The sequence below is a fragment of the Dipodomys spectabilis genome, unplaced genomic scaffold (genome assembly GCF_019054845.1).
Source record: "Dipodomys spectabilis isolate Male_0828 unplaced genomic scaffold, ASM1905484v1 ptg000032l, whole genome shotgun sequence".
Classification (NCBI taxonomy): domain Eukaryota; kingdom Metazoa; phylum Chordata; class Mammalia; order Rodentia; family Heteromyidae; genus Dipodomys; species Dipodomys spectabilis.
In genome coordinates, this window is record NW_024870709.1 from 22,796,013 (window position 1) to 22,812,543 (window position 16,531).

General features: G+C 33.4%; 2 protein-coding genes across 2 annotated transcripts; both read right to left on the bottom strand.

Moving 5' to 3' along the window:
- Positions 1 to 4,416: 4,416 nt before the first annotated feature.
- LOC122105644 (olfactory receptor 5K3-like) lies at positions 4,417 to 5,349 on the bottom strand. Its single transcript, XM_042676968.1, has one exon. It carries the CDS (start codon positions 5,347 to 5,349, stop codon positions 4,417 to 4,419), a length of 933 nt encoding a protein of 310 aa, XP_042532902.1.
- A 7,648-nt stretch (positions 5,350 to 12,997) lies between these two features.
- On the bottom strand, positions 12,998 to 13,957 carry LOC122105506 (olfactory receptor 5K3-like). The gene has a single exon (XM_042676748.1). The coding sequence runs from the start codon at positions 13,955 to 13,957 to the stop codon at positions 12,998 to 13,000; it is 960 nt and encodes a 319-aa protein (XP_042532682.1).
- Positions 13,958 to 16,531: the final 2,574 nt, after the last annotated feature.

Genomic DNA, 16,531 nt, shown 5'->3' on the forward strand with positions numbered 1-16,531 from the left:
ACCAAAAAATAAATAAATAAATACTACATTAAGATTCTACCTCATTGCGGTTAGAATGTCTATTATCAAGAAAACAAATAATAATAGATTCTGGAGAGCATGTGGCCTAAAGGGAATACTACTGCAATGTTGGTAGGAATGTAAACTTGTTTAACCACTCTGGAAAGCAGTATGGAGGTTCCTCAAAAGACTAAACATAGATCTCCCCTATGACCCAGCAATCCCATATCTGGTCATTTATCCTAATGATCACAATCAAGGCTATCTAAAGCTACCAGCACAACTATGTTCATTGCAGCATTGTTTACTATAGTTAAGATATGGAATCAACCCAGATTCCCCTCAGTAGATGAATGGATTAAGACAATGTGGTATATTTACACAAGGGAATAATATGTTTCCATTAGAATGAATGATATCACCCCATTCATAAGGAAATGGAAAGACTTGGGAAAAAATCATATTAAGTGAAATAAAGAAACATAGTCTCCATGGTTTCCTTCATTTGTATTAGGATACGTCTAGAATAGTCCTAGCAGAGCATCACAATAGCCCAATAGCTTTGTACATTTGACCATACAAAATGATTCTAATTGAAATGAACTCCAAGAGAGGTTTTGTTTTGTTTTTCTTTTTTCTTTAATGTACTATTTCTTTTGTCTTTCATTTCCCCCCCTCTGGTTTATTCCTTGGCATCACCTTTTCTGATTTTTGGTACCCCTTGTCTTGTTTATCTGATTTGGGGAAGGGAAGGGAAATCACAGAAATGTTGAAGCAATGGGTGAACCGATGCAACAGCAGTACTCACTAGACACTATGTTGGAAATGAACCTTACAACTGGGATGGGAGGGAAGTTTGAGAGGGAGGAAAAGTGGAAGAAAATGAGGGCAGGCATAACACTGTTCAAAAGAAATGTACTCATTACCTTACTTATATAATTGTAATCACTCTGTATATTGCCTTTGCAATAAATTAAAAATAACCCTCAATTAAGTGAGGGAAGGGGTGGAGATGAAAGGGATGAGGGAGAATGATACAAGGGGTGACATCCATCAAGATGTATTATATTCATCAACTGCTTTGTCAAATAGCAACTCCCCTGTAAAATACTTAAAGATAATAAGAGATATTAACAATTGAAATATATAATTATTAATATTTCTAATGTGAAGTTAATAAGTTTGTTGTTTATAAACTAACACAATTGCATTGAAACCATTTTGAAGGAAATCTTCACTGAAGATTTAGGGGTTGCTTGAGTAGTGGAAATATAAAATTAATGGTACATGATAGGTATGGAAGGATTTTTATTTACTAAACAATTATAGTTTAATATTTTAATTATCTTATTAACTGTCAGTTAAAGATTACTGTTTGCTCTTTTTGTGCTGATTATATCTTTATGATGAGAATTATTTTTAACTACAGATTGGCAGATTACCAATGTATAGATACCCTATTTTGGAGAAACAAAATAAAAATGACCTAGAGTAAATGTGAAAACATTTCTAATTACAGAATAAATATTCTGAGTGAATACATCTCCAAACATAATCTTTTATATGAACTAAAGTCATACTGAAGATTTAATTACAATTGAAGTTTACCTCACACCAATGGCATTGATTCAAGAAAAATGAGTCATTGAGAATGTACAATCTTAAATTTTTAATTTAAGTAATCTCTCAAAATATTAAGCTTTGAGCCGGGTGCCAGTGGCTCACATCTGTAATCCTATCTACTCAGGAGGCTGAGATCTGAGAGTTGCAGTTCAAAGCCAGCCTAGGCAGGAATGTCTGTGAGACTCTTATCTCTAATAAACCACTCAGAAAACTGGAAGTGGTGCAGTGGCTCAAGTGCTAGAGTGCTAGCCTTGAGCTGAAGAACTGAGGAACAGTGTTCAGGTTCAGAGTTCAAGCTCTATATCTGACAAAAAAATTATGCTTTGAGATTAAGAAATTTGTAAACAATACTAATTGAAGGTTACCTCAATGTGCAATACTTTTATCCCCAGCATTTACTGATTAGTCAAAATTTGAATAAAGGGCTGAAAGTCATATAATTTTGTAGTTAACTGCTGTTGCATCCTAATACATTAGATTTTGCTGTACTTTTTTTTTTTTTTTTTTGGTACCGGTCCTAGGCTTGAACTCAAAACCTGAGTTCTGTCCCTGAGCTCTGTTGCTAAAGGCAAAAACTCTACCAATTGAGCCAAAGCTCTATTTTCATCTTTTAGGTGGTTAGTCAGAGATAAGAGTCACAAAGTCTTTTCTGCCTGAGCTGGCTTTGAACCACAAATCTCAGATCTCAGCCTCCTGAGTAGCTAGGATTATAAGGGTGAACCCCTGGTGCCTGACTGAGATTTTAAAGTATATTTTACAGAATCTGTTCCTTCTAATCTAATTTGATTCTAGTATGGATATACCATTTTATTAGAAAATTATACTTTTTGACTTTGCTTATTCCTAGGTTTGATTTCACTGTGAATATAGTGGGAAGGATAGAAAAGTAAGATATTAGACATAGTAAAGATTTCAATTGATGTTGCTAGAATAAATATAGTCAATTCACTGACAGTCAACACAAGGGAAAGATATCAGAGACAAAGAGATCGTTTTGATGAGATGTACAGAAAATTGATCTAAACATTAAGCCTATTTCAATCATGGAATACAGGTTTTCAGTTATGTAGGCAGGCTCCTGTGGTCAACTGAATACTTACATAGTGATACCACAACATAACCATATAGCAGGCACAGGCTATTACTGCCAGAAGAAAATAGTCTGTAGTTTCCACAGAACAGAAAAATAAAACCGTGTCATACATTCATAGATGGAAAGAGCTCTGTCCTCAGACAAGAATTTAGCTAACATTTTTGGAGAAACATCTCAGGAGCAGAAATTATCTATTAGAGCCCAATTTCTTTAGCTGCTCTCAAACTTTACTCTCACCACCTAATTATATAAATGTAAAAAAAAAAGTTATTGATGTTTGTCTCATCCTGAGTTCTTTCTAAACAATCAGTTTCCAGCTCACTTTTTTGAACTTCACAACCATATTACTTCTTAGAGGACTCCAACATGTGATGTCTTAATGAATTCGAATTCCTGAGAATGGCACAGAGGACTTGAAGTAAACTGCTCCACCCAAATGTCTCCCACTCACTAAGACTTCTCTGGGACAACTTGCCCTTTGTCTATTAGCTTTGCCCCACTGCCTCCCACTCCCAGCATTGACTGTGGTCATGCTCATTGATGATTTGCTGCCACTGTCAAAACTTTTCTTTCAGGTAAAGTTTATTTCTGATGTTACATAATAACAAAATAGCACTGGTGATAAAACTACTTTCTTAAGCTTCAAGCATGTGGAGAGGGGACAGAATAGATTCAAACTTTGCCCTCCTGGGATTACTCACATGATTTTGTTAACTCAAATAGTTCAATATAAGAAGCTGTTATTTTAAGAAAGCATAAAACAGCATGCCTAAGTTGTTGCTAAGAAATATGTATAAAAAGCCTAACCTTAAGCATAGTATGCTGCACATTTTCAACAAATTTATTTTACCTTTCTACATTGAGATAGTGAATAAATGTCTATGTTTAAATATTTAGGATTTTCATTCTACTCTGTCTCCTTTTTTTGCATGAACATCTCCATCTTTTGTTAATGCTATGAATCACTGGAGTCAGTGTAGATCTTTGAGTCTACTAATAACCAGTGAAATAAATAATGATAGCAATGAGAAAAATTATTTATGGAGATTATTCTATGATTAAAGTAGCATATATGAAATTTTAATATTGATGATATTAACAACGTCATTTAAAACTACAGATTAAAAACAAGAAATACAAAAATGCTATTTCAATAGAATTTGAGAGCAAAATGACTAACATTAAATTTAAAACTAATATTGAAGGATATTTATTCTGGATAAATATATACTTAAAAGTAATTCCATGACACAAAGTCACACTGAAAATCAAACTCAACCATGCAATTAACTTCCGGCCAATGGCATTGCTTCAAAAGATTAATAGAACTTAGAACCTGTGTGAGATTAAAATTATGTTGTGGAACTAAGAAATTTGCCAAAGATATTGAAAAATTATGCTTTAAAATAGAATGACTTTACTAGTATTAGTTTGGGTTATTAAAAATTGTGATTAGTTGTTCTCTAATTTATAAATAGCTTTTCCATTCCATTCTGATGTGTCCCAGTACCACAGATTTCAAAGCATATTTTACCCTAGTCTCTTTTCTAAATTAATTTGACTCAAATATTATTATGTTTTAAACAACCTACTATTTTGATTGTGGTTTTGTGTATTACCTATACATTTAGAAAGTTCCAATCACTTTAGCAAATTAAAATCACTTCACCAAGAGAGATAATATTATTTATTTCAGCATATTACAAAATTATTTTCTTCATTGATCTTTTCAAAACACTGATCACTTCCTTATTTCTTAGACTATAAATGAAGGGATTTAATAATGGGATCACCACAGTATAAAAAATAGCAACAGGTATATTTTTATCTCCTGAATTAATTGAACTTGGTTGAGCATACATGAAGAGCAGAGAGCCATAGAACATAGACACAGAGAGGAAGTGGGATGCACAGGTAGATAAGGCTTTGCCTCTTCCCCCTTTAGATTTCATTGTGAATATTGTAAAAAGGATATAAAAGTATGATACTAGGACTATAGTAATTGAAAAGACTTGAATTGATCCTGCCAAGATAAATAGTATCAACTCATTGATATAAGGGTCAACACAAGAGATTCTATATAGCGGTAGGACATCACAGAAAAAGTGATCAATTTGATGAGATCTACAGAAAGTTAACTTAAACAATAACCCTACTTCAATCATGGGGTGCAAATTTCCAGCTATGTAGGCTCCAGTAATCATCTGAATGCAGAGTTTCTTGGACATCATGGTATGGTACTGCAGTGGGTTGCAAATGGCCACATAGCGGTCATAGGCCATTGCTGCCAGAAGAAAGCAGTCTGTAGTTTCAGCAAGACAGAGAAAATAAAACTGGACCATGCATTCATAGAAGGAAATTTTTTTATCCACAGAAAAGAAGTTCTCTAACATTTTGGGCATAATGGCAGAGGAGCAGCAGGAATCCATGAGAGCCAGATTTCCCAGAAAGATGTACATTGGTGTGTGAAGATGGCGTTCCATGTAAATCAGTACCACCAATCCAAGATTCCCCACCATGGTGATTAGATAGATGGCAAAGAACAGGACAAACAGGATGGTCTTCAGCTCTGGATGATTTGCAAATCCAGTAAGTATAAACTCATTTGTTGAGGAGTAGTTGTCAGTCATCATGACTTTGTCTGTTTAAATAGGAATTAGGTAGACATTATATATAAGATTTTAACAAGAGCATATATATTTATATAAATATGGCTACGTACATATATATTGCTTTTATTATATGTAGATGAGTTTCTTATTCAGTTATTCCTTACTGTCTGGAACATAACAATAAGGACATTTGTTCGCTTAAAGTATAAGGACTTATGACTTCAAGCTGACTTTGGAGAATTCATGTGGATGTTTTGCTATTTTCTTGGAAAATATTTAAAGCGGAACAAGTATACCTTTATTTATACAAGGATCCAATAGTAATTTGTAGGATTCATACTTGGTTCTTTGTTCCCAAACAAATTCTATATCATTTTCCACATTTTTTATTACTGCAAGAACAGTTTTATGTTCTTAAAAGACTGTTTCAAGTAAGCATAATAGAGATACACTAAATTAATATATTAGAAATTGCACAACAATCACCAAGGGCTGAGGAAAGGATTCATGTTTTATGAAACTTGCCTATAAAAGATATAGCAATGGCCACAAATTATTACCTCTGTCACCCCTTTTCCCTTGTTGGTGCCATAATTAGTATTGATTTTGTAACAGATATTTAAATATCTATGTTTTTGACTGAGGCATAACTATATACAATTCTAACTAATAAAGTTTTAACTTAGGGTCTGAGTTATGTTTTTTCACTGAAGATAATTTATAATTTTTAAATGAAAATTTCCTTTATATTTGTTTACTTTTACTTTGGATGGTACTGAAGTTTGAACTCAAAGCCTTGCTTCAGCTAGGCTGGATCTTTGCTACTCAAGCCATGCTTCCAGTTTTATTGTTTATTACATGTTCCTAAACAACTTCCTAATTAACCTTGTGGACATTTGATGTTAATTGTTGCATATTTACATGAAAAGAACTGTGAAATACTTTGGGAGGTCTTTGGATATAGCTCAGTGTTAAGAAAATTTGTATAGCATGGACAAGGCTTCATTTTCCAATCTCCAGCAACTTCCCCTCTAGTACACACAATTATCACCATCATTACCACCATCATCATTCATCATCAGCAGCAGCAGCAATAACAGCTTTGGAGTAAAGACAGAATTAATTCTAATAATAGGTTAACCTTATTGACCTGGGATAGGGACCTTATGTTCAGGACTCTACTAATTATCATTAATGATCTCATTACCTTTGCACATTGATACTATTAACTTTGGAGAAGTGTCTATGAAGAAATAATTTTTCAAATAATATCAAAGTACTTTGTTTTTAAAATCTTAATTGATTTGGTTACTCTTTTGTCATTATATGACATTTTCTGATGGATGTCACATTAGTAAGCTAATTAAAGGAGGCTATATTTTATATTTCAGTTTCTAAGATTTACAAAAATACGATTTTTTTCTTTTTTATTGTGAAAATACTGTACAGAGGGGTTACAATTACATGGGCAAGATAATGAGTACATTTCTTATCAAGCATTGTAGCCTCCTCCTTTGTTTACCCTTCCCATCCCTTCCCAGCCTCCCCCCTACCTCCCCACCTAATCCTCCCCCCCCACCACCAAAGTTGTAAAGTTCGTTTCGACATGACAACTTGTACTTCTCATTGTTGCAACGGGTCCACCTGTATCCTTATTTAAACGACTTGTTTTCCCCTTCCCCTCCACAAATTATACCGACATCAAACGGGGAGGGACATACAAAGCAACAAAGAAATAATCTTATAAATGCTTTAGAAACAAATGCATGAAAGAAAAAAAATTTGAATACATATCTTAGGGTTCATTTTCCTAACATCACCTTATCTGACCTTTTCTGGTTGACTCATATATATATACTAGATATTGCAAATAAAAGTGACATTGCCCCATTTGTTAGGAAATGGAAAGACTTGGAAAAAAATCTTATTAAGTGAAGTAAGCCAGGCCCCCAAAATACAAAATTTTTAAATCCTAAAAAGAATTATAAGTTTACATTTTGATTTGGTTTAAAGATATCATTTCATCTTACAGTATCTTTACAATAAAAAGATCATTTCATCATATGTCTATGTTGTAAAGGAGACATTTGGACTAATCAGTCTAATTATATAACCTCCTTGGTCAGAATGTTTTTGTACTTCCATAATCAAAATACCAAAAAGAATACAGAATGAATAATCAATGTGCAGGTGTAATAAAAGAAGTGAGAAATGAGTCTAGAAAGACAGAACAGATTAAACAGAGGAAGAATAACTCCAAAAAGGAAGCATTGAACACTTAGATTGGTGCATTAAATAGTAAATTCCTTGTATCCCCTTTTGAAGTTCAGAAAAGTAAACAAATTTACAAAAGAAAACAGTAGAAAATTCCCCCTGAAATAGTACAAATATACAGTAAGAGTCTTTGAGATAATTAGATTCAATATATTCCTTTCAGTGCAGATGTGTACGGTATTTAAACGAATATTTGTTACTCTACCTGTATATTTTGAAATGTCATCTTATAATCATATAGACGCATTAATTACATCTTGGTACATCAGTTTAGGTCCTCATGCAATTCAATTTTGTGAAAGCACTGAAAAGATAAGAAAGGAGTTAAAGTTAGTTAAAAGGAATTAAAGTGATAAATAATTCAGGGAATGTATGTCAGATAAAGTAAAAAGTAAAATTAAGACTATGCCCTTCACTTAGATTTTCACAAAGGGTATCTTTTTGAAAGTATATTGTTTGCTTTATAAAGAAGTTCTCAGAATTTAAAAATATCTATGGATCTTCTTCTTTCAAGTACTTGTTGTGAAGAGAATGAAAATCTCAGAGATGACTTACAGGTCAATTTTAGTCATGCTGGCCTTGTACTGAAAGTTAAAGGATTCCATTCAACTCTAAAGGGAATTTGCTGCATTGACATCAGTGTATTTCTGTGGAGATATTAACTATTTGATACATGCCATTTGCACTTAAAGATTCCTATGAGACAATGAGGTTAAAACAAATAAAGATTACTAAAGATTATTTGAAGATTATTTTGCTGATTTTTTGTATTAACTTCCTAGTTTTTAATAACCTTTATTTACCATGTGCATTACAGAAAACATATTCACAAAGTGCAAAGTATTACTTCCACAAGCTAGTTTGACCCCTCTCTAGAGGAAATGGCATTTGTATAGCTTTTTTTAAATCATATTTGGAAAGAAAACTAGAAGGTGTAGTAAGTTCAGTCAAATTGATCAACTTTTCCATTGAGTGAACTGACACTATCCTCATGTTGTATAACTTAGTGAACATTATGTATTTATTTTTCTTATCTCTAAATAGTTGTGCAAATGAGTGGTCATTCAACAAAGTAGTTATATAAATGCAGTGCATGTTGATTCTTTTCAACATTTCACCCCCCCAACCTACCCCTTTCCTCACTTTCCTTAATTTTGTAGTATATACATTGAATTTTTTATTGCATTATCCCTCTCCTTTTACTCTGTAGCACATCCTTCTCCCCATGACCCCACCCTATCCTTTTCAAATACTTTCTTCTTGGTTGTTTTTTTTTTTTTTTTTGAATTTTGACTTTGCCTTTCTAAGGAATTAAACTGTGTTCTCCCTTAAATCTACCATATTTCATTTAATATCTTATAATTATTTTTATAGTAGTTATATTTTGTACACTGTATCAGTTACTATAATGCTCTGTTTTCTCATTCTACAGATGTTTACCTTTTAATTTGTTGTTTTCCTTCATGCCATCACTCTTTACTACAGTATATATTTATCTGTTCGTTCATCTATTATCCATAAACTCTTCTCTCTCCCTACATAGCATATGGCACACAAAGGGAAATTTTTTTATGTTCAACTCCATGTTTCTAATTTCTGAATATTGTTTGGAAATTATCTAATAAGTGAGACTAATGATAAAAATAACAATATATTCTGTATTTATAACAGTACCTCTTTAGTCCTCAAATCAGATTCATTTCCAATTTTTGGAATTTTAGGTGCTCCATGGTCTGTCTGAATCTTACCATCTTGCTTTCTTCTGTGTCCCTTAAGGACTAGAACAGGTACAGAACTCAAGATTTCTTGTGCATTGGTCAATTAACTTGATAGTAACTTGATAGTTATCCTCAACTAATAACTTCTTGCACTTTCTCAAGTCTGCTCATCTTTGAAATGACATATGAAGTTATCCATAAGAACGTTCCCTTGTATTTGAAACTGAAATGAGTTTTCCTCCTCTTGACCATGATGATACTTACCTACCTTTACTTACTTATTTTGGTGCTGATCCTGGGGCTTGAATTCAGGACCTGGGCACTGTCCTTGAGCTTCATTGGCTCAAGGCTGGCACTTTACCACTTGAGCCACAGCTCCATTTCTGGCCTTCTCTGAGAAGTTAATTGGAGATAAGAGTCTCACAAACTTTACTGCTCAGTCTGGCTTCAAATCTTGATAATCAGATCTGAGCCTACTGAGTAGCTAGCATTACAGGTGTGAGCCATCAGTGCCTGGCTGCTTACTTGCCTTTCTATCACAATTTCCACTTTACCAGGTGTTACTTGTAGATAATCTGTATTAAATAGTTTAAGTCAGGCAGGGATCAGCTCTTTGGAATTTTATTCGTCTATCCCTCTCCTCTTGGTCCCATTTCTTGGTGTTGTTTTGTTGGCTTTGACCTCCTCTTGCTGAAAGATTGTACTATTTGAGCTCACCATAGAGTCTGCTTCAGTTAATTCATTTATAACCACTTGTATACTTCCCAAATATTTAATTATAAATTTATATGTATATTCCCTATACCACAAATGAAGGAAACCATGCAACCTTTGTTATTCTGGGTCTGGTATACTTCACAACATATATTGTATTCCAGACTTTCCCTTTTCTTAATGGTACTATATTATTCATTATAATAGAGTAAAATTCCATTAAATATATGTACCACATTTTCCTGATGCATTTGTCCATTGAGGGACATCTGAGATGATTCCATATCTTGTTTGTGTTATATTGGATAAATGCTCAGGACTGGGATTGCTGAGTCATAGGTAGTTCAATGTTTAGTTATTTGAGGAACCTTCATACTGGTTTCCAGATTGGTTTAACAAACTTACTTTCTCACCAAAAGTGTATCAGAGTTCCCTTTTAGCCACATCCATGCCAGCATTTGCTGTTGCTTCTTTTCTTGAGAATGGTTATTCTAACTGGGGTAAAATAGGATCTCAATGTTGTCTTGATTTACATTTCCTTTATGACAGAGATATTGAACGTCTCCTCATGTGTCTATTGGCCATTTGTGCTTCGTCTTCTAAGAAGTCACTGTTGGATTGACTAGCCCATTTATGAATTGGGTTATTTCTTTGAAGATTTAATTTTTGAGGGCTTATGGTTTTTCTTAGCTTTAAGTGTATTCAGGATATTAGGCACATGTCTGATGCATAGCTGGTAAAATGTTGTCCCACTCAGTGGGCTTCAAATTCTATCACAAAGCCATAGTAATCAAAACAGCTTGGTACCAGTATAAAATAGGCATGAAGACCACTAGAACAGAGTAAAAAATCCAGAAACATATGCACAGACTATGCTACTAACAGCAATATATATATACGTATATATATGTACTAATATAACCTTAAAAATTAGAATGTCATTTTCTGACAAAATAGAAAAACAAGCTCTAAAATTTAGAATTTATATGGAAACATATAATAACTTGAACAATTAAAACAATTCTGTGCCAAAAGATCAATGCTGGAGGTATTTCAATACTAGGCTCCAAATTATGCTACAGAGCCATAATAACATAAAGAGCATTACATCGTTCCAAAAACATGTCGAAAGGCTAATGTGGTTTCTCACAAAGGAGTCCAAAGCCTATGCTGGAGAAAAGACAGCTTCTTCAATGAATGTTGCTGAGAAACTGGTTATCTACATGCAGAAGGCTGAAAGTAGGCACTTATCTGTCACCTTGGATAAAAATCACACAAAGTGGTTCAGAGATCTACAGTAAGAACTATTCTTTGAAATTTCTGCATGAAAAATAATGTAAATAGGCATAATTAGTTATTGTTGGACTTGGCTTCAAATTGTCCAAGAAAGGAAGCAAGAATTAAAAAATGAAACGATGTCAAATTAGAAAGGTATTTCACATAAGAGAAAACAAATTTAAGAATCTAGGAACAATCCATATAATGGCAAAAAAATTCCAGTTAATCATTGGATAAAGCATTAGTATCCAGAATGTACAGAGCTCAAATACTAAACAATTAAAATACAAATAACTGTATTGTTTCTAAATATTATTAAATTTAAAAATTCTTTCTTGTACTTGTTTTAGTCTTCTTTGGACTCTCAATTCATTTTTATTTCATGTAGTTCCAAGATTACCCTTACATTTACTTTTATGGTCTGAATTTTCTGAATTCATTATTTGTATAATTGAACCCTTTCCCTTGATTTTATTTACTATCTTATTAAGGTTCATTAAAAATCATTATCTTGAGTTCTTTTTTTAGACAAATTATCCACTACCTTTGATATCCGTTTCTAGAAAAAGGTATTCTTTAGGATGTTTCATGCTACTTAGCTTTTGAAACTTTATTTCCTGTGATAAGATTTGAAAATATGGCAAATAAATTTCTTTTGTCAATCTTTTGAATTGAGAGCTTTCCTTTTATCTTTAAGTAGTTGTGCAATGGGGTTACAATTCACCATGTCAGTTTCTGAGCACAATGCATTTCTATCACTACCTATATTGTCCAGGTTTGTCCAATCTTAAATGATGCTCCTGCGTCAACTTCCTAAGTAGTTGGAATGAAGACTACATGCTACTATGCCTACCTATTTCTATTTATTTTGTAATGTGGCCTTTCAGGTGAATTCTCTCTGTAGATGTGCTCAAGAATGCCAGTTGCTTAGACTGCATTGCTTGTGTTTTGAGATGCATGCAGGAACAGAGTGCCTCTGTAGCAACTTCATTTACAATCATTTTCAGGCATAAGTGCGGTGTTTTCATAATCATGCCTTCAGAGTTTATGCTGCCATGTAGGATGAAACTGTCTTAGATGTAGATTGACCAGTGCTTTAGGCAAGGAACTCATGACTGCACGTATAGGCAACTGCTACTTTCTGAAATCCATGTAGGGTCACACTTAGATACCAAGACAGAGACGGCACAAATAAAATGGTAATTTCTGTGTGATATAGACAAGATAGACAAATATGGTATCTACATGATGAAATTAAAATCCATAAGTATTTTATTATGTAGAGTTTCACTTTACAGATTGATTAACATCCAATACACAGAGAATGTGTCTCAGAGAACATGAGTCACATGATTAAATTTAAGATAAAATATTCTCATTTATGTAGTAGAGAAATACACATATTGATCTTGTAGGAAAATAGTTGTCTTAATACCTTGAATAGGGGGTAAGTCAAACTCAAAATAAATTCAAGCTTGCAGTTTTTCTCCCAATGATGGTGTTAAGAAAAGATTAATACAGAACTTGGACTGTGCTTTGATTTTAAGATTGAGCATTGAGTTTGAGAAACTAGAAATTTTCAAATGATGTTATAGGCTAGATATGTTTTGACTAAAACATAGTGTTCTCCACTTTTCCACCTCCTTTAGTATTTGAAAAAAATTATTATCAATTGAAATCCTTTTTCAAGGAGATACTTGTTTCAGACCATTGCACCATTTTCTCTTTTTAATTAGTCTCTTGATAACATTTATTACTTCCTTATTTCTTAGACTATAAATAAAAGGATTTAACAAAGGGATTATTAAAGTATAAAAAATGGCAATGGGAATATCTTTATCTACTTCACTAATCGAATTTGGTCGCGTATACACAAAGAAAAGAGAGCCATAGAATATTGACACAGAGAAGAAGTGGGATGCACAGGTAGATAAGGCTTTGCCTCTTCCCCCTTTGGATTTCATTTTGAATATAGTGAAAAGAATATAGAAATATGATATTAGGACTACGGCAATAGTAAGAATTAGATTTGCACCTGCCAATATAAATAACATCAATTCATTTATATAGGGATCAGCACAAGACAGAGCATGTAAGGGAAGGAGGTCACAGAAAAAGTGATTGATTATATTAGGCCCACAGAAAGTTAATCTAAACAATAAGCCTACTTCAAGCAAAGGATGTAGATTTCCAAATATATAGGCTCCTATGGTCATCTGAATGCAGAGCTGCTTGGACATGATGGTGTGGTACTGCAGTGGACTACAAATGGCCACATAGCGGTCATAGGCCATTGCTGACAGAAGATAACAATCTGTAGTCTCAGCAAGACAGAGGAAATAAAATTGTGCCATACATTCATAGAGGGAAATCCTTCTGTCCTCAGAAAACAGATTTTCTAATGTCTTGGGAGTAACAGCACAGGAACAGAAAGCATCCATCAGAGCCAGGTTTCCCAGAAAGATGTACATTGGGGTATGAAGATGACGTTCCATGTAAATCAATGCTACCAGTCCAAGATTCCCCACCATGGTGATCAGATAGATGGCAAAGAATATGAGGAACAGGGGCACCTTCAGGCCTGGATGATCTGAAAACCCTATGAGGATGAACTCAGTTGTCGTGGAATAGTTGTCCTCGGCCATCATTTCCTGTCTGTTGAGATAGGAATGAGGAAGACCTAAAATTTCATTAAGAATGCAGTTCATGTAATGTTCTTTTCTTATTATTTCCTCATTAAGCTTCCCTGGTTTCTATGAAATACAGTACCGTGTACTTCTTGAGGACATTTGTTTTCCTAAGATGTCAGAATGTATGAGTCAAGATATAACTTTCTATTTTGCCCCAATTTCTTGACAAATATGGTGTGGATTTTGGATGGGGAATATGTTTATATTTATGAATTTATTAAGAACTATGCCTATGTTTTGAGTTCCAGTTTGGGTATTATACTCAAATATTTCCAATTTTATCTTATATAAAACCCTAAAATCAATTTTTAATTGACTTCTCCAATGTGTATTCTTTTGCAGGGAGACTATTTTTATCTATAATCCAGAAGCATGGAATTTTTATACTAATATTAGAAATATGAGAGATGTTAGAAATAGGCAAATTGAACAGAATCACTAATGATTGAATGTATTACTTCATATCTTTAAAATAAATTACCTTGGGCTAGGCATCAGTAATTCATACTTAAAACCCTAGCTACTCAGGAGACTGGGATGAGAGAATTGCATGGAAATGGTCACTTTGATCAATGTGTATTGTATTCAAACTGACTTGTTGAACTGAAATACTTTTGGACAACTATTTCTAGATAATAAAAATTAAATAAAAAAGAAAAATAATCAGGTCCATAAAGCAGAACCAGTTCAAATTGAAGAGTTTCTGAGAGTCTCTTTGTACTCTTTAACCAGTTAAATGCCAGACTGGTGGCAGGACTCAGTTGTACATGGAGGGCCAGACAGCCATAAGCCAATAAAGCTGAGTGAGAGCATGAAGTTGTGAATTCAAGTCCCATTACCAGCTTAAAAATCACTAGGTCATGTTAACAAAATTGAATCATAGCTTAACACCTCTGTCTTTCTCTTTTCCAGTGATATTTTTATACACACACACACACACACACACACACACACACACACACACACAAACACTAATTCCATGCCAGTATCCCAAAATTGTGAATAGTTCTACTGTCTTGTAAGTCATAGAATTTATGTACTATACCACTTAAGAATCACAGATATCTCATTCCCTGACTTGTGGGACATGGTTTCTATTGCCTACAAAACCCATATTTTTGTATAAATTGATTATTTAAAATTTTTAAATGTATTTGAACAATCCCTTGGTGCAGTATAAACTATTTTTATTTTAGCTATTACATATCTGGGTAAAGAGTGGTAAAATACTATGGTGGAAGGTAACACTTATTCTATTACTAGGTAGATCTTTATCATCTTGTTTTCAATATTCTATTATGATCATTAGTGAACTCTTCTGCATATTGAGACCATTAACTTCATAGTATAGAATGAAGATAAAATTTTAATTTAACTAATGTATCTAGTTAGATATTTTATGGTGTTGGGATTTGAACTCAGGAACTCATGTTTGTTAGGCAGTCACTCCACTGCTGACTCAACTTCGTCTTAATTGTTAAAATCTCCATAAGAAGTTAGACTCTTCTTTCTATTCATTTTTGAAGGGATGTTAAGGGGAAAACAAAGGAGGAGGCAACAATGCTCAATAGGAAATGTACTGATTACCTTGTTCACGTAACTGTAACCCCTCTGTGCAGCATTTTTACAATGAAAAAAAGTACAAAAAAACTTATTTTCTTTAGGTAGATCTACAAAGGAATTGCCATTTAAGGAAGCAACTTATATATACACTATATCTTGATCAATGTCACTCCTTAAAAATTCTCACCCATTCTTCTCCTACCCAACTTTTCTCTCATTCTTCTTAATTTCATAGGGTAAATATTGAATTCTTGAGTAAATTTTCTCCTCCCCTCTTCATTTGTCTTCCCTTTGTCATTGACTTTTTCTTCTCTTCCTGGGGTTTCTTTTGTTGAACTCTGTTTTTGCCTTTCTAAACAATCACACTAATTGAGTTCTCCCTACAATCTATCGTATTTTAGTTAATACATTTGTACACTTTCATATCATTCAGTGTATTTACTTAGAAGTTAATAGGCAAACCTAGCTTCCACATATAAGGATTTGTCTCTCTGGGCCTGACTTCACTTAAAATATTTTTTCAGGCTTTCTTTTTCTTTTCAAATAATACAATATTACTGTTTTTAACGCATGAGTAAAATCCTATTGTTTTTGTACTACAATAGTACTTTCATGGGGTTTTGATTTGACATTTATTTATTTATTTTTATTTATTTTTTTTAATTTTAATTTTAATTTTTTGTGAACATACTGTACAGAGGGGTTACAATTACATGGGCAAGATAATGAGTACATTTCTTATCAAGCATTGCAGCCTCCTCCTTTGTTTACCCTTCACATCCCTTTTGATTTGACATTTCTGTACATGCATACACTATTGCCTGGGGACGGATGCTACCTTCTACACTCTTCCTACACTCTTCCCCTTTCCTTAAAAAATTCTACTTTCATAATTCAGATTATATTTAATTTCATTTACCTTCTTGATTGGCCCTCTTCCCCCCAACTACATCTCTCCCACCACCA

Bases quoted from the DNA above. Each gene is read 5' to 3' on its own strand.
- LOC122105644 (XM_042676968.1), bottom strand. From the start codon at position 5,349: ATGATGACTGACAACTACTCCTCAACAAATGAGTTTATACTTACTGGA.
- LOC122105506 (XM_042676748.1), bottom strand. From the start codon at position 13,957: ATGGCCGAGGACAACTATTCCACGACAACTGAGTTCATCCTCATAGGG.